Source organism: Procambarus clarkii, chromosome 50 (assembly GCF_040958095.1).
Source record: "Procambarus clarkii isolate CNS0578487 chromosome 50, FALCON_Pclarkii_2.0, whole genome shotgun sequence".
Taxonomy (NCBI): Eukaryota; Metazoa; Arthropoda; class Malacostraca; order Decapoda; family Cambaridae; genus Procambarus; species Procambarus clarkii.
Window position 1 is genome coordinate 9,402,242 of NC_091199.1, and position 17,749 is coordinate 9,419,990.

The 17,749-nt window shown below is 43.5% G+C and overlaps 1 protein-coding gene across 1 annotated transcript; it reads right to left on the minus strand.

The window, feature by feature from the left end:
• Window positions 1-77: 77 nt before the first annotated feature.
• Window positions 78-2,117, minus strand: LOC138351644 (mucin-2-like). Its single transcript, XM_069303650.1, has one exon. It carries the CDS (start codon window positions 2,115-2,117, stop codon window positions 78-80), a length of 2,040 nt encoding a protein of 679 aa, XP_069159751.1.
• Between the last annotated feature and the right edge of the window lie 15,632 nt (window positions 2,118-17,749).

Below are 17,749 nucleotides of genomic sequence, written 5' to 3' on the forward strand. Positions count from 1 at the left end.
TATTGATAACTTAGGTGAAGTATTTATATTTAATTCTTTATCGCGAAACATATGGAGAGTTGTGTCATACTGGGGAACTAGATATTTAATGCTGGGTGATACATGTTGATGCTGTAGTCTGCTGGGTGACACATGTTGGTGCTGTGGTCTGCTGGATGACACATGTTGGTGCTGTGGTCTGCTGGGTGACACATGTTGGTGCTGTGGTCTGCTGGGTGACACATGTTGGTGCTGTGGTCTGCTGGGTGACACATGTTGATGCTGTGGTCTGCTGGGTGACACATGTTGATGCTGTGGTCTGCTGGGTGATACATGTTGGTGCTGTGGTCTGCTGGGTGACACATGTTGATGCTGTGGTCTGCTGGGTGACACATGTTGATGCTGTGGTCTGCTGGGTGACACATGTTGGTGCTGTGGTCTGCTGGGTGATACATGTTGATGTTGTGGTCTGCTGGGTGACACTTGTTGGTGCTGTGGTCTGTTGGGTGACACATGTTGATGCTGTGGTCTGTTGGGTGACACATGTTGGTTCTGTGGTCTGCTGGGTGACACTTGTTGGTGCTGTGGTCTGTTGGGTGACACATGTTGATGCTGTGGTCTGTTGGGTGACACATGTTGGTTCTGTGGTCTGCTGGGTGACACATGTTGGTGCTGTGGTCTGCTGGGTGACACTTGTTGGTGCTGGGTGACACATGTTGATGCTGTGGTCTGCAGGGCGACACTTGTTGGTGCTGTGGTCTGCTGGGTGACACATGTTGATGCTGTGGTCTGCTGGGTGACACATGTTGGTGCTGTGGTCTGCTGCGTGACACTTGTTGGTGCTGTGGTCTGCTGGGTGACACATGTTGATGCTGTGGTCTGCTGGGTGATACATGTTGGTGCTGTGGGTGACACATGTTGATGCTGTGGTCTGCTGGGTGACACATGTTGGTGCTGTGGTCTGCTGGGTGATACATGTTGCTGCTGTGGTCTGCTGGGTGATACATGTTGGTGCTGTGGTCTGCTGGGTGACACATGTTGGTGCTGTGGTCTGCTGGGTGATACATGTTGGTGCTGTGGGTGACACATGTTGATGCTGTGGTCTGCTGGGTGACACATGTTGGTGCTGTGGTCTGCTGGATGACACATGTTGATGCTGTGGTCTGCTGGGTGACACATGTTGATGCTGTGGTCTGCTGGGTGACACATGTTGGTGCTGTGGTCTGCTGGGTGACACATGTTGATGCTGTGGTCTGCTGGGTGATACATGTTGATGCTGTGGTCTGTTGGGTGATACATGTTGGTGCTGTGGTCTGCTGGGTGACACTTGTTGGTGCTGTGGTCTGCTGGGTGACACATGTTGGTGCTGTGGTCTTCTGGGTGATACATGTTGATGCTGTGGTCTGCTGGGTAATACATGTTGATGCTGTGGTCTGCTGGGTGATACATGTTGATGCTGTGGTCTGCTGGGTGACACATGTTGGTGCTGTGGTCTGCTTGGTGACACATGTTGAAGCTGTGGTCTGCTGGGTGACACATGTTGGTGTTGTGGACTGTTGGGTGACACATGTTGATGCTGTGGTCTGCTGGGTGACACATATTGGTGCTGTGGTCTGTTGGGTGACACATGTTAATGCTGTGGTCTGCTGGGTGACACATGTTGGTGCTATGGTCTGCTGGGTGACACGTGTTGGTGCTGTGGTCTGCTGGGTGACACATGTTGGTGCTGTGGTCTGCTGGGTGATACATGTTGCTGCTGTAGTCTGCTGGGTGACACATGTTGGTGCTGTGGTCTGCTGGGTGATACATGTTGGTGCTGTGGTCTGCTGGGTGACACATGTTGATGCTGTGGTCTGCTGGGTGACACATGTTGCTGCTGTGGTCTGCTGGGTGACACATGTTGGTGCTGTGGTCTGCTGGGTGACACATGTTGATGCTGTGGTCTGCTGGGTGACACATGTTGGTGCTGTGGTCTGCTGGGTGACACATGTTGGTGTTGTGATCTGCTGGGTGACACATGTTATTTCTGTGGTCTGCTGGGTGACACCTGTTGGTACTGTGGTCTGCTGGGTGGCACATGTTGATGTTGTGGGTCTGCTGGGTGACGCAAGTGTCTGCTGGGTATCACAGGATAACATAGGTGTCTGCTGGGTGACGCAAGTGTCTGCTGGGTATCACAGGATAACATAGGTGTCTGCTGGGTGGCACAGGATATAACACAGGTGTCTGCTAGGTGGCACATGGTGTCTGCTGGGTTCACAGGATGACACAGATGTCTGCTGGGTGGCACAGGATGACACAGATGTCTGCTGGGTGGCACAGGATAACACAGGTGTCTGCTGGGTGGCACAGAATATAACACAGATGTTTGCTGGGTGGCACAGGATAACATAAGTGTCTGCTGGGTGGCACAGGTGTCTGCTGAGTGGCACAGGATAACATAGGTGTCTGCTGGGTGGCATAATATAACACATATCTGCTGGGGGCACAATATAACACAGATGTCTGCTGGGGGGCACAGAATATAACACAAATGTCTGCTGGGGGACACAATATAACACAGATGTCTGCTGGGTGGCACAGGATATAACACAGATGTCTGCTGGGGGGCACAATATAACACAGATGTCTGCTGGGTGGCACAGGATATAACATAGATGTCTGCTGGGGGGCACAATATCACACAGATGTCTGCTGGGGGACACAGGATAATACAAATGTCTGCCAGAGAAGTAGCAAGAGAGAGAGAAGGCGGCCAAATGGGTACAAGAGTGGGAAGAGAATGAGAGGCTACTGAAGACAGGCTGTTGAAGGAATGGCTACAAAAGGGAAGACTACAGAGGGGGGAGGATACAAAATGGAAGGCTACAGGAGTGGCTAGGGGAAGTGAGGCTACAGAAGGAGCGGCTACAGAAGGAGTGGCTACAGTATGACTACAGGAGGCTGTCGGTGCTTCGGGTAATACCATAGTTACCCCCCTGCATGAAGAAGAAGAGAGCAGTCTTAATGTAAGGGGGGAAACTGAACAAGAATATATTCTAGAGAATGTTTAGTGCAATAGATAGAGGCAGGGCTTACTCCACTGGGCTGGCCATCGCGGGAGCCCGCTTGTTAGAGTGATGGACTCGTAATTCGCGCTGAGAGACCTTGTGTGGTGGTCATTTACATTGTGTAGTTTGTATACTTAGCTGTTTTAATGAGGGTAGCTGTTTGTGTTATTTGGTTACACACACATACAAAGGGCCTCGCGGATGAGTGAACAGCGCTCGGGGGTCATAGTCTTCAGAGGCCCGGGTTCGATTCCCGGCCGAGGCAAAGGCAAATGGGCAGAGTTTTTTCACCCTGATGCTCCTGTTACCTAGCAGTAAATAGGTACCTGGGAGTTAGACAGCTGATACGGGCTGCTTCCCGGGTGTGTATGTGTTAGAAATATATATAGTAGACATAATAGAGGAAAAATAGATTGGTTAGAAAGGCGGGGTCCAAGAGCTAATAGCTCGATTCTGCAGACACAAATAGTAAAATACACACACATAAAATTAAAATGAATTTTCGGCTCGTGTATTGGAGCTATTATGAAATCGCATCGTTATTTCCCTTTCTTTTCATATGTATTGATTGGTTTATACGTAATTGTGACCTATTCTCTACGGTGTGAGTGATTGTATGTATTTTGTGTACTGCTGCAGGCAGTCCACTAGCTTAATAAACTAATGGGAAGAACATAAATAGAGATAATAGTGTCCATAAATGCAGGAACATTCAAATTGATTAATACCACTTAGAAATGCAGTATAAATGCACTATGCATAATAGCTATGAGGCGGGGCTCTGGAGCTAGATCTTCCTCTCCCTGTTACCTACAACTTATTTATTTATTTATTTATTTATTTATTTATATACAAGAAGGTGCATTGGGTTTGTGAGAATACATAGTATAGTACAGTAATTACACTCTTGTAAAGCCACTAGTACGCGCAGCGTTTCGGGCAGAAACTGGTTAAACACATGCTGGAAGCGTTTTAAATTAAGGTTTTTAAGTCCAAGCGACAGTCTCAATGTTCTTCACATGTGCCAGAGCCCAGGAACTTGGTCTTCGAACGAGTGTTGAAAGCTGCAGCCTTTTGGTGACTCTGTCAGGGACAGAAAAAAAAATGGAAAGTGAAAGTTTCCACGAGAGCTTTAATCTCGTGGAAGGATTTGTAAATATCACTTCATTTACTGGAAACTTTTGTAAATATCACTTCATTTACTGGGAACATTTGTAAATATCACTTGATTTACTGGGAAACATTTGTAAATATCACTTCATTTACTGGGAAACATTTGTAAATATCACTTCATTTACTGGGAAACATTTGTAAATATCACTTCATTTACTGGGAAACATTTGTAAATATCACTTCATTTACTGGGAAACATTTGTAAATATCACTTCATTTACTAGAAACATTCGTAAATATCACTTCATTTACTGGATACATTTGTAAATATCACTTCATTTACTGGAAACATTTGTAAATATCACTTCATTAACTGAAAAGATTTGTAAACGTGTCTCCAAATGAAACTGATTAAATTTTATTGACCTATTGTGAAGTGTGCAGTAATCAAGCACAATTTAACACATGACATCTGATGCCAGAATGTAAGTTCGAGCCTCACTGTGACGAGTTGTATAACTTCCCGCCAAACACACAGCGAAACTACGACGTTGGTACAACGTTCGAACAAGTTTTAACACCTAACCAGTTATAACAACCAATATAGCAAGTTGTAACAACGTTCTAATACGTCATAAACACGTTAAGCCAAGATGTAACAACTTTATTACAAGTTGTAACAAGCGGAAAATAGAGACAGTTACGGTTTGTGTTTCCAGGGTTGTTACCAATGATGGTTTCCGATTGCGATAGAAATGTTGTAAACATGGACGCCACGCGGTTGATGGTTTAAACGTAATCACCTAGATGGGATCCCGCTCGTTAGCGTGGTCGATTCGAAAAGATTGGACAATTAAAGTGTTGGTGGATTGGTAATCTCAGGGGGGACGAACAGGCATCTTCTGTTGAGGTGATTGGTACGCTTAAATTGGCGGGTATCGTGAGGATTGTGACTGGTATGTTTTTGCAGGGTGATTGGGTCGTTTGATAGGTGTGTGATCTTATCTTATCTTGAGGTTATCTTGAGATGATTTCGGGGCTTTAGTGTCCCCGCGGCCCGGTCTTCGACCAGGCCTCCACCCCCAGGAAGCAGCCCGTGACAGCTGACTAACACCCAGGTACCTATTTTACTGCTAGGTAACAGGGGCATAGGGTGAAAGAAACTCTGCCCATTGTTTCTCGCCGGCGCCTGGGATCGGACCCAGGACCACAGGATCACAAGTCCAGCGCTGGGTTTAGATGTGTGTCTTGAGTAAGCTGGGTGAGTGGATGAGTTTCTAGAGCGGTACAACGAATCTCTGATGCTTAAACTCTCGTGTGATGCATTTGTTGGGCGATATGATGAGTTTGTTGAGTGTTATAATGAGTTTGATGAGCATCATAGAGAGTTTGCCAGTTGGGTGATTACCAACCTGTCCTCTTAAAAAGAACGTCGCTTTTGGCCGTTTGCCCGTATGGCCGAATTTGGACGTAATTTGAAATTGAAAAAAAAATTAAAATAAATGTGGGATTTTGTTTTTCACCAACAGTAAGTTAAGGCTCCTCTGATAGGTTAGGTGGGCAGGAAATTCTCATAAAGTTTCAAAACGTTATGAAAAACGTTAATGTAAAGTGTCCTCTCATAACGTCTGCGCGTAGGCGGGACGACTCAAATAGAAAACGGAACAGAACGTCACTTTTGTGAGTCGATTTCATTTCAAATTACGTCCAAATTTGGCCATATCGCGCATACGAGCCAAAAGTGACGTTCTTTTTAGGAGGACGGGTTGGATATACGAGGACAATGTAATGAGTTTGAGAAATAATTTTTCGGCGTATTTAAATATATTTTGTAATTCTAAAAAAAAAAGGAACATTCATTTAGGTTTTGTAGATATGACAAAATTCTATTTAGTTTTTAACATACAAAAGCATTGATAAAATTGCCAATTATGAAGTAATTTCTAAATTTAACTTTATCATGAAACCTGATATTGATTTGCCAATTTGCGAGTATAGAAAAATTGTAATGGTTTTTATCTGTTAAATTTATTCTAGAAATTGGTATCGTCACATAAGTTGTTACTTGGATAATGGTTATTTTAAGTTGTGTTTTTGATAGAATTATGTGATTGCTAATGGTAAATGGTTGGTAATGCTGCTGTTATAATTGGGGAGGGGGAAAATGGTAGCCCGCCCCTATTAGTTACTCTGGGGCGGTGAGAGCTCTCTCCCATCACCAAAATGATATTCCCCCATGCTGTGGGTATGCCCCTTCCCTCCTTCACCGTAATGGTAACTCCGGTGTCCAATCTCCGGGGGTAGTGGAGTCCGGTAATCCCTTTCTGGATGGCCGCCACACTGCCGGGCGCCGCTGGTGGGAAGGGGGACCGCCGCACCAGCAGTACGCGACTCGTCCAACGCTCTCGTGGGTGTTGACGATGGAGGAGGCTGGTGCCTAATTCTTTCTCTTATGAGATTACCGGTCGGTACAGCTGCTTGTTTCTTCTCCGTGTGGTGGGCTGGGGAGGTTTGGAGGTGTTTGTCCTTGTGGTGGGCTGGGGGGGGGGGGGGGTTTGGAGGTGTTTGTCCTTGTGGTGGGTTGGGGAGGTTTGGAGGTGTTTGTCCTTGTGGTGGTGGGTTGGGGAGGTTTGGAGGTTGATCTGTGTGAGGACAAGGGTTGAGGGGGGGGGGGAATGCCCGTGAGAGGGCTTAATGTATTTTAATGGTGTCCTCTCATTGATGGTTTGGAGGTGTGTGTGTGTGTGTGCGTGTGTGCACGTGCACAAATTGAGCAGTGGGAGAGGGTCAGCTGGAGATGACAGCCTTCCCTGATGGAAAGATGCTGCCATATTTCTTTCCTTGTAACTGTATCTCACGAAGACTCCCTAATGTACACACATATACAACCACACATTAACACACATGTAACGCATACAACATACAAACCCACATATATAAGTCACATAGAGGGCTGGAATAGTGGCATGTGGACTAACGTTCTAATCCTTGGTGCTTTCAATCTGATTTGACAACGAACACCCCCATGGGAGGTGAAGATACTTGAACAATATTAGTGAGTACTAAGAATAAGTACTTGGAGAAGCAGCATATAACGCAGACCTCAATGAGGAGAAGATAAAGTAACAGTAGACTTGAAATTACAAGAATGTGATGTATGGTATCGAAGCTGTGGTACTATAACATATTTGAAATACACAGCCATGTGTGTGTGTGTGCGCGCGTAATATGTAGGAGTTGTAAGAGAAAATAAGTCTAGAATCCGTGCATTAGACAACCGACGGTTGGGAAGGCGGAGTCCAAGAGCTTGAAGTTCGATCCTGCAGACACAAATAAGTCAACAAACCCGTTCACACAAGGAAAAAGCAGACTCCATACACAGTTTCAAGTATACATACGACTAAAAAAGAGTCCAACAGTCTCAGAAATCTCTACACCAGTTGACTGAGAATCAAGAGGCGGGACCAAAGAGCCGGAGCTCAACCGCCACAAATCACACCTAGGTAAGAACAAACAACAAACACACAATCACCATTTTCACACAAAAACATTAACCCAAGCCAACCTATACAACGCCAATATCCTTATTGCGGAGTACATATATATTTTTGTTATATGTGTGTTTTTGTTATATATTTACAGCGTAAGTTATTTCTTTGTTTAGCCTGTGTGTCCTGAACACGGGGTATTGACCTCGCCTCCCGCGCCCCGTGGAGCGGAGGGGACGTGGGCTAGGAGGTTGAGAGTCGCAGGGGGATAGAGAGGGATAGAGGATAGTTGGGAGAGGCGTGTGTTGGTCCGGGGGGGGGGGATGAACTGCTAGATAGGCTGCTGTGTAATTCTATATTCTAATTAAAATAAGGATATATATAATGTTTAATGGAGAATGTTTACTATAATAAATTGGCAGGAAATTGACTGTTTGTTTCTTGAAATAGATTTATACATGAGTATAATTGATCTATTATCTGGCTGTATAAACTTCAGTCTGTTGTAATAAAAATGGGAATACTTGCTAGGGGGACACTAAAATAAAACTGAAATGCAAGGGTTATTTGTTAAAATTTGTAGTGGTTGATGCTCTCTCTCTCTCTCTCTCTCTCTCTCTCTCTCTCTCTCTCTCTCTCTCTCTCTCTCTCTCTCTCTCTCTCTCTCTCTCTCTCTCTCTCTCTCTCTCTCTCTCTGTAGCGCCGGGAAAAATATACGTCAGGGAGACGACATTCTCTATATATATTATATATTATATACAGATGAGTGGTTGATTAAAATGACGAAAATAATTGTCAGGAGAAAGCACAGAGGCAGTATGATTATATAGCAGATGGAAGGGATTCGAAGGGATAGGAGGGAAAACTGAGTGACGGAACGGTTTTTAATACTCTGGACCATAGGGAATCGGACGCCGACCAGTAAGAAGAGAGGCTGTCGCTGCATCGACCTATGCAAGGAATTGGCCGGATCATTATGTTGAATATATTGTGTGAAAATCCGTAGGAGCCGTGTTGAGGGTTCGAACCTATGCGATGGGTGTTCCTACGCCCACGCTCTAGCGACTAGACACGGTAATAAGGATTGCAACCTGGAGTTCTGCTGAACAGACGAGGATTGCCTGAGAAAGACGCAAGTTAGCTACTGGAACAGGAAATCCGGGAAATCCATTTCATCAGAGGTCATGGCTACACCAGAGGTCACATACACAATACAGGTCACTACACATCAGAGGTCAGGTCAACACCAGGGTCACATTTCTGGGCTCTGGGAAAGAGTGAGTGAGAGTATCTCAGCTTCAAGTTGAGGCCTCGCAGTAGCGCTGAATTTCGTAAATACTGTTATATGTGGGTGTGGGGCCGAGGAAGGGGGCTAGGGGGGTCGTTGGTGGCCCGAGAGGAGGTGGGAGGATAGGTTAAAAAGGAGAGGGTCGAGCAAGAAGGATCGGAGAAGGTGGAAGCAGAGAAGAGGATAGAGATAGGGGTAGCTATCAGCTACATCAACATAACCACCACTACAAACACCGCCAATAACACCACCATTCACCAACATCACCACCACCACTACCACCACCACTACCACCACCACTACCACCACCACTACCACCACCACGACTACCACCACAACAAAATATATGACGACCGCCACAAACATACGACCTCCCACAACAACTAAATCTTCGAGAAAATAAAAATCCCGATAGTTCAGCAGTGTTACAGAGCTAATATATATATATACTCTTGAAGTATATATACTTTGCATATATACCGTGGTGTATATTTATCTGCTTCATGTGTTATCGTATCGTTATCGTAGGCCTATAATAACACCCGGATAGCCTGTTATTATCGCAACCAGAAGTGACGTAAACACTGAGAGGCGGCAAGAAATATGGCGGGAAGCGATGTAAACATTGAGACGCGGTAAGGAATATGGCGGGAAGCGACGTAAACACTGAGACGCGGCAAGGAATATGGCGGGAAGCGACGTAAACACTGAGACGCGGCAAGGAATATGGCGGGAAGCGACGTAAACATTGAGCGGCGGCAAGGAATATGGCGGGAAGCGACGTAAACATAGAAACGCGAGAAGGAATATGGCGGGAAGCGATGTAAACACTGAGAGACGGGAAGGAATATGGCGGGAAGCGACGTAAACACTGAGACGCGGCAAGGAATATGGCGGGAAGCGACGTAAACATTAAGAGGCGAGGAAAGAGGTATTCTTGCGACAATGGTGCTGTTTTAACACGTACTTATCGCGCCATGCAACCATTACCACACCATGTTGCTACGTGTGCATGACCCTGGATGACCTCATTCACCCTTGGTGGTTTACCGCTCCCCCCTCCCCCCCCCCCACCCCACTAGTTAACCCTCGGTAGTTAAACATTATCATGCGCCTTGTTTGACTTAACGACCTTAAGACGACTCTGGTCATTAGTGGCAAGTGCTTTATAAATTCTCAAGATCATAGCCACACCAGATCCAACAAGCGTCAAATTTGAAGTGGTTTGTACTACCTAGAAGCGTACGAAACTACCGAGTCTATCTACTAACCCACCGAGTCTATCGGAGTCTCTGTTAATTAGCTTCGAGGCAGCGTTATGCTTTACTATGCTGATAGATACATTAAACCACCGGATTTGTGACGCTGTGGTCGATAACGTCAATATTGTGATGCATTAAGTGTGAGGACAAGTTGCACCTCACTGATCTAACCAAATACGCCTCATGGGTTAGGCCACGGGAATTAAACCAACAAGGTTTAAACAGGGTTTAAACCTCGTCATTGGGGTTAAACCAAACTCGCTACAGGGGTTAAGCCAAGTAAGCTACAGTGGTTAAGTTAAACACGCCACACTGGTTAAACCGAACACCCCACTGTGGTTAAAACCGAACACCCCACTGTGGTTAAAACCAAACACCCCCAACAGTGATTAAAACCGAACACCCCACAGTGGTTAAACCCGAACACCCCCACAGTGATTAAAACCGAACACCCTCTCATAGTTAAACCAAACACGCCACAGGGAATAAACCACACAAATCTGCCTCATGAAATAGTGTTGCCTCATTAGCCAATCATACTGCGAGTGGGCACAGTGCTGCCATTAGCCCGCAATTTAATTCTCAAGTGCCAAATTAGACGCTTGTTAACCGCGTCATGCAAGTGCCGGAGGGCGCGAGACAGTGCCACGCCCGTGGACACCCGTGAACCAAGAGTCTAAGAAGGGAAACAACAAGGAGGAGGAGAAAGGAATACAGATTATAATAAGAGAAATTATTAGAGGGGAAAGTGATGATATATAGCAAACTTTCATCTTATAAAGAGGCTATATTATTACGATAACAATAACTATTAATGACATATTTAAATATATCAATACAGCCTCCTGAAATTATAGTACTCTCTGTAACAATTTGGTGGAAAGTACCACTATGTATTGAGCGACCACCAGTAAACCACTTTTTGTATTATGAATTTTATAGTCTAGACAAAAAATAGGTTAAACCATCCTTGAATATTCCTAGGGCTAGTATAGCACATATATGTACTATATTAGACCTAAGATAGCGGGTATAGGATTGCTAGGAGAGGCTAGATTAGGTTCGGTTAGGTTAGGTTAGGTTAGGTCAGGTCTTATATTCATGTTGCAGTTAAAAAACTTTATGCTTTGTCTAAGTTGAATAACACTAAAGTCAATTTAGTTACTCTAAACATTTTAATTAAAGGAGGATGGACTGAAATATTATATATATTATCGTTATTAAAAAAGAATATATATATACATATATATATATATAAATAGACTTGAAAATGATCCAGGACGGACCGAAACGTCGTCGTCCCTGCACTTTCTAGTGTGTGGTCTGGTCAATATATATATAAATATATATATATTCTGGTCAATAATCTAGTCAGACAATAACACTCAACAATCCTATTAATTCCTAAACTCACACAAATGGTCATTATCTGCTGTACACTCTTATCACCAACTCACAGCAGGAAAGATAATACCAACATTAGCAGCTGTGTTAATGACTCGTTAAGGGCAAAGTTTGGTTATCTCACGTATGTAAATTGCATATTATAAATTTTCAGTAGCCATTGGCAATGAAGTAGAAAGCAAAGACGTTTATAGAAGTTGGAAAGTATATATAAAAATTGGTCTTTTATTGAAGTTAAAGAAATCAGTACCGTGTTTATTGTTGTTAAAAAATAAAAAAAGTACTTTTATTGACGTTGAAAAAATCAAAATCATGTTTATTGAAGTTAAAAAAGACAAAAAAAGAACTTATTGACTTTGAAAAAATAAAAAAACATATTTATTGAGGTTAAAAAAGATAAAAAAAAGGACTTTTATTGACGGTGAAAAAATAAAAAACATGTTTATTGAAGTTAAAAAAGATAAAAAAAGGACTTTTATTGACGGTGAAAAAATAAAAAAACATGTTTATTGAGGTTAAAAAAGATAAAAAAAGGACTTTTATTGACGGTGAAAAAATAAAAAACATGTTTATTGAAGTTAAAAAATATAAAAAAAGGACTTTTATTGGCGTTAAACAAATCAAAAATATGTTTATTGACATATCAAAACATGTTTATTGAAGTTAAAAAAATATGAAAAAGGGACTTTTATTAAAGTTGAGCAAGGAAAAAAAAAACAATAGAAAAGAATTCAACACCTGAGGAAGACAAGAGACGCTAATTACAGGTAATTTGTAAACAAACAGCGAACTCTTGAGAGAGAGAGAGAGAGAAAGAGTTTTGGACTCTTGAGAGAGAGTTTTATATATTCTCGTTTTCCATACCTGGAGCGTAATTGTATTTGTGAATTGTCTCTTTGTGTCAGCTAGCTTTAGTTTACCGCTATTGTGGACTGTTTACCCTTATTATGTCTATTGTCTGTGTTGTTTACGCTTGTTTGGTCTCTTGTGGCTTTAGTCTACCGTTGTTATTTGTGTCTAGTTTACTATGTGTGTGTTTTAGGCTACCATTGGACGTCTGGTTTACCTTTGTTGTTATGTCTTTTGTGTTGAGTTTACCATTGGTGTGTTTCGCTGGATTCTGCTTTATCGCGATTGGTTTATTTTTCGTTAGAATATGGCTGTATATACTTTATTTTGGAGGTAATTTTAGAGTATTTTTCTGCTCTATTCGGTTTTGTTAGATATTGTAAAGCTTTGCTAGATATTTGTAAAGTTTAGATAGATATTTGTAAATTTTTGTTAGATATTGTAAGGTTTAGAAAGATATTGTAAAGTTTTGTTAAATATTGTAAATTTTGGAAAGATTTTGTAAAGTTTGAATAGATTTTGTAAAGTTTTGGTAAAAATTATCAAGTTTTTGCTGTTTAATGGATTAATTTTTTGCAAAATATTTTTTTGCCTTTAGCAATTTTTACTTCACCTTCGTACAAGAGATTTATTAACTCGATTTTCTTTTGTTTATTGGAAATGTTACCATTTTGATTGACTAGGAGCATCGAGGACTCGAACTCGGGCTTCAGAAGTTCAAGGATTTCATCAAGAAAGAAGGATTTCAGAAGTGCCCAACTGGGTATCTTCTTGAGGTTATCTTGAGATGATTTCGGGGCTTTTTAGTGTCCCCGCGGCCCGGTCCTCGACCAGGCCTCCACCCCCAGGAAGCAGCCCGTGACAGCTGACTAACACCCAGGTACCTATTTTTCTGCTAGGTAACAGGGTATGAAACATTATTATCACAGAATTGTGAATTGCATCTGCAATCAGTTACAAATATTGCAATATTAGAGACTAAATGATCAGACTCGCAATGAAATCTCAAGGTTATGAATCTTAATGAAACCTCGAGGTAGTGCAATAGGATCGAACCCGCGAATTGGGTCAATATTATGATATTGTGTTGAAAGTAAATATTTTGTTTAGGTCGTGGGTTATCCAGCTATGTCTCAAGGCGTTGCCTCGTATGCGTCAATATAATGTTTTTTTTTGGGTTTATTCATTACTATATTGTTCAGTACCCCGATGCCCCGGGCATCTCTGAGGGCAGCAGGGCAGGTATTTGTGTTTTTGAGAGCTTTAGGGTGTTGATCTGTGTAAATTCACGAAACACATATGCGCGTACACCATGAACGCACATATACGCACCCAACAGACATCCTCTCTCTCTCTGAACAAATCCACAAGGGCCGTGACGAGGATTCGAACCTGCGTCCGGGAGCTTCCCAGACACTGCCTTAATCGACTGAGCTACGCCAGGGTAAAAAGAGTTGAAACCGAAGTTCGACTGAACTTACTGGATCCTGTAGCCTCTCTCTCTCTCTCTCTCTCTCTCTCTCTCTCTCTCTCTCTCTCTCTCTCTCTCTCTCTCTCTCTCTCTCTCTCTCTCTCTCTCTCTCTCTCTCTCTCTCTCTCTCTCTCTCTCTCTCTCTCTCTCTCTCTCTCTCTCTCTCTCTCTCTCTCTCTCTCTCTCTCTCTCTCTCTTCTCTCTCTCTCTCTCTCTCTCTCTCTCTCTCTCTCTCTCTCTCTCTCTCTCTCTCTCTCTCTCTCTCTCTCTCTCTCTCTCTCTCTCTCTCTCTCTCTCTCTCTCTCTCTCTCTCTCTTCTCTCTCTCTCTCTCTCTCTCTCTCTCTCTCTCTCTCTCTCTCTCTCTCTCTCTCTCTCTCTCTCTCTCTCTCTCTCTCTCTCTCTCTCTCTCTCTCTCTCTCTCATTTTCACGACCTTTCTATATAAATGAAACATGGGTGGAAATAACCGTAGAGTTTTATATCAGCTAAATTATCCCACACACCCTCTCTGTGTCCTCTTTTTGTGGCTAGTATTGCTTTCTGTTATGCTTGTCTAACCTCTTTGTCGTTGTCGTTTTATTGTCAGCATCTGGGTCCTTAAGTTCTGTCATTTTCTGTTTTTTTTTCTGTCAGTTTACTTATCTGTTATTTTCCTGTTTTGTCTTTTTTATTGTTTTAAGTCGCGGTGCTGAGGTATGTTGGTGTTTGGTTATCGTTCTTTTTGTCTCTTCCTGTTTATCTTTTTCGTCTTATTATGTATTTGTCGGCTTTCTGCTTGTATTTCTATTATCTTTTTTGTTTTTCATGATTTTCTGATTACATTTTCTTTCATTTTCTTTGTAATTGCCCTCATTTTTTGCCTCTATTTGTTCCCTCTATGTCTCCGCTCTTTCTGTCTCTCTCTCTCTCATCTCTGTCTCTCTCTGTCTCTCTCTCTCTCTCTCTCTCTCTCTCTCTCTCTCTCTCTCTCTCTCTCTCTCTCTCTCTCTCTCTCTCTCTCTCTCTCTCTGTTTCTCTCTCTCTCTCTCTCTCTCTCTCTCTCTCTCTCTCTCTCTCTCTCTCTCTCTCTCTCTCTCTCTCTCTCTCTCTCTCTCTCTCTCTCTCTCTCTCTCTCTCTGTCTCTCTCTCTCTCTCTCTCTCTGTCTCTCTCTGTCTCTCTCTCTCTCTCTCTCTCTCTCTCTCTCTCTCTCTCTATCTCTCTCTCTCTCTCTCTCTCTCTCTCTCTCTCTCTCTCTCTCTCTCTCTCTCTCTCTCTCTCTCTCTCTCTCTCTCTCTCTCTCTCTCTACTCTTCCTCTAATGGTTCTCAATTTCCCGCCTCTGCTCTTCCCTCATGGCTCCTCATTAATCACTTTCCCCTCATAATCTCTCCCTCATTCTTCCTCTCCATCACAACATTTGTACCTCACCATCACATCAGCTCCCCCTCCCTCTTCTTCACGGGGGAAGGGGGGGGGGTACTTCCCTCTAGGTCATGACCTTTCTCCCCTTCTGGTTAACGACCTTTTCCGCTTTAACTCATGACCTCTTTACGTGCCCTCATGATCTATCGTTCGAGTCCCCCTCTCCCCTCAAGGGCCGATGTTCTTGGGGTGGCTTATAAGTTAATGGGTCAATGGGGAATACATGTTGATTCCCGTTGACGGGGGTTATAGCATTGTGAATCCTTGTGATGTTGTGTTGTGATGTGGTGTTGTGATGTGGTGCTGTGATGTGGTGTTATAGCGTGATGATGTGATGTAGTGGTGGTGTGGTAGTGAAGGTTACAGTGTGTTACAGCACTGTAAAGACACATAGAGAGAGAGAGAGAGAGAGAGAGAGAGAGAGAGAGAGAGAGAGAGACAGACAGACAGACAAGCACAGACTCACTGTGCTTGTGGAGAGCAGTCAGGGGTGTGGGTGTGTGGGTAGTGGGTGTGGGTGTATGTGGGTGGTGTGAGCCACATTGTTAGTATGTAATTCGGGATAAGAGGAGCAGGTTACAGCCTTGTTATCGCTGCGTTGTGGGGAACGCAGGTGGTTCATACAGCTCCAGGCAAGGAGGGGGGAGGGGGGTAGTTATGGCTTGCTTTCCTGTGTGTGTGTGTGTGTGTAGGTGTGGCTCTGAGGTCATGTGTGTGTGTGTGTGTGTGTGTGTGTGTGTAGCTCTGAGGTCATGTGTGTGTGTGTGTGTGTGTGTGTAGCTCTAAGGTCATGTGTGTGTGTGTGTGTGTGTGTGTAGCTCTGAGGTCATGTGTGTGTGTGGCTCTGAGGTCATGTGTGTGTGTGTGTGTGTGTAGCTCTGAGGTCATGTGTGTGTGTGTGTGTTGGGTTATTCCTGGCCGGTGACACTATGTTGGTGCCTTATGTTTAGTATCATGTTGATGGCCCATGTATGTGGTTCATGTTGGTGGCCCATGTTGTAACGAGACCCATAACAATAGTAATGTTACTCCTTGGTCGTAAGTGTGTCAATCGAGACAGTTATTTCTCGGCTGTAAGACCTTGACTGCTGTGTGTGTGTGTGTGTGTGTGTGTGTGTGTGTGTGTGTGTGTGTGTGTGTGTGTGTGTGTGTGTGTGTGTGTGTGTGTGTGTGTGTGTGTGGCGTCCTTCTGAAATTGCCAATACTGGCCAAATACCTTCAATATAACACCTAAATCTAACCCTTTTCGACCTGAAAGGTTGTCAATCTGCCGATATATTTCCTACTACCTTAACGTTCCTTTTGGTGATCCTTTAGGGTACACTTAGTCTCATCACCCACGGAACATTCCGTGCGTAAGTTCGAATCCTCATCACGGCCCTCATGAATTTGTCCAAACTCATGCGTCATCCGTCTAGTATTATACATTTATGGCTAAGTTACTACTTGAACTTGTCGGTAGAGCGACAGCTTTCCATCATACGGGGTCGGCGTTCGATACCCTATGATCCAACAACCAGTCCTCGTAATAGAACGTCGCATATTGACGCATACTCAAAGGCCAAAAATTGTCGTACTCTAAATGGCATCGGCTGGCGAAACTGACACACTCTGTTCCGTTTTCTGTTATGGGTCCTCTGGCATAGGTTAGAATAAAGGGATTTTAGCACGACAGGTTTCCTGACCTTTGGAAGACCTTTGGTGGAGGGGCCTCGTGAACCCCCTGTTAGGCATGAGGAGGTTCAAGAGGTTCAAGAAGTTCAAGAGGTTCACGAGGTTCAAGAGGTTCATCAAGATCCTTACAAATGCTGCATAGTCGTAATTGCTTTCTCTCGATAATTGCCTCATCGAACCTCGGCAGTTATGGGCTTAATGAAGGTGGTCTTAATATAGGCAGGTAAGACCTTAATATAGCCAGTTGGGATGATAATATAGGGAGTTTTGACCATACTATAGGTGGGATATGACCTTAGGATAGGCAGTTAGGACCTTTAAATAGGCAGTTAGGACCTTTAAATAGGCAGTTAGGACCTTAAAACAGGCAGTTATGACCTTAAAACAGTCAATTATGACCTTAAAACAGGCAGTTATGACCTTAAAACAGTCAATTATGACCTTAAAACAGCCAATTATGACCTTAAAACAGGCAATTATGACCTTAAAACAGCCAATTATGACCTTAAAACAGCCAATTACGACCTTAAAACAGGCAGTTATGACCTTAAAACAGCCAATTATGACCTTAAAACAGGCAATTATGACCTTAAAACAGGCAGTTATGACCTTAAAACAGTCAATTATGACCTTAAAACAGCCAATTATGACCTTAAAACAGGCAGTTATGACCTTAAAACAGGCTGCCATAACCACATAGTAAACAACATCATACCAACGTTTAGTATAGCAAACATAGACAATACCAAATGCATAATTGCAATGGCTAT

Excerpts from the sequence above, each read along its gene's own strand:
- LOC138351644 (XM_069303650.1), bottom strand. The coding sequence starts at position 2,117 with ATGTTATCCTGTGATACCCAGCAGACACTTGCGTCACCCAGCAGACCC.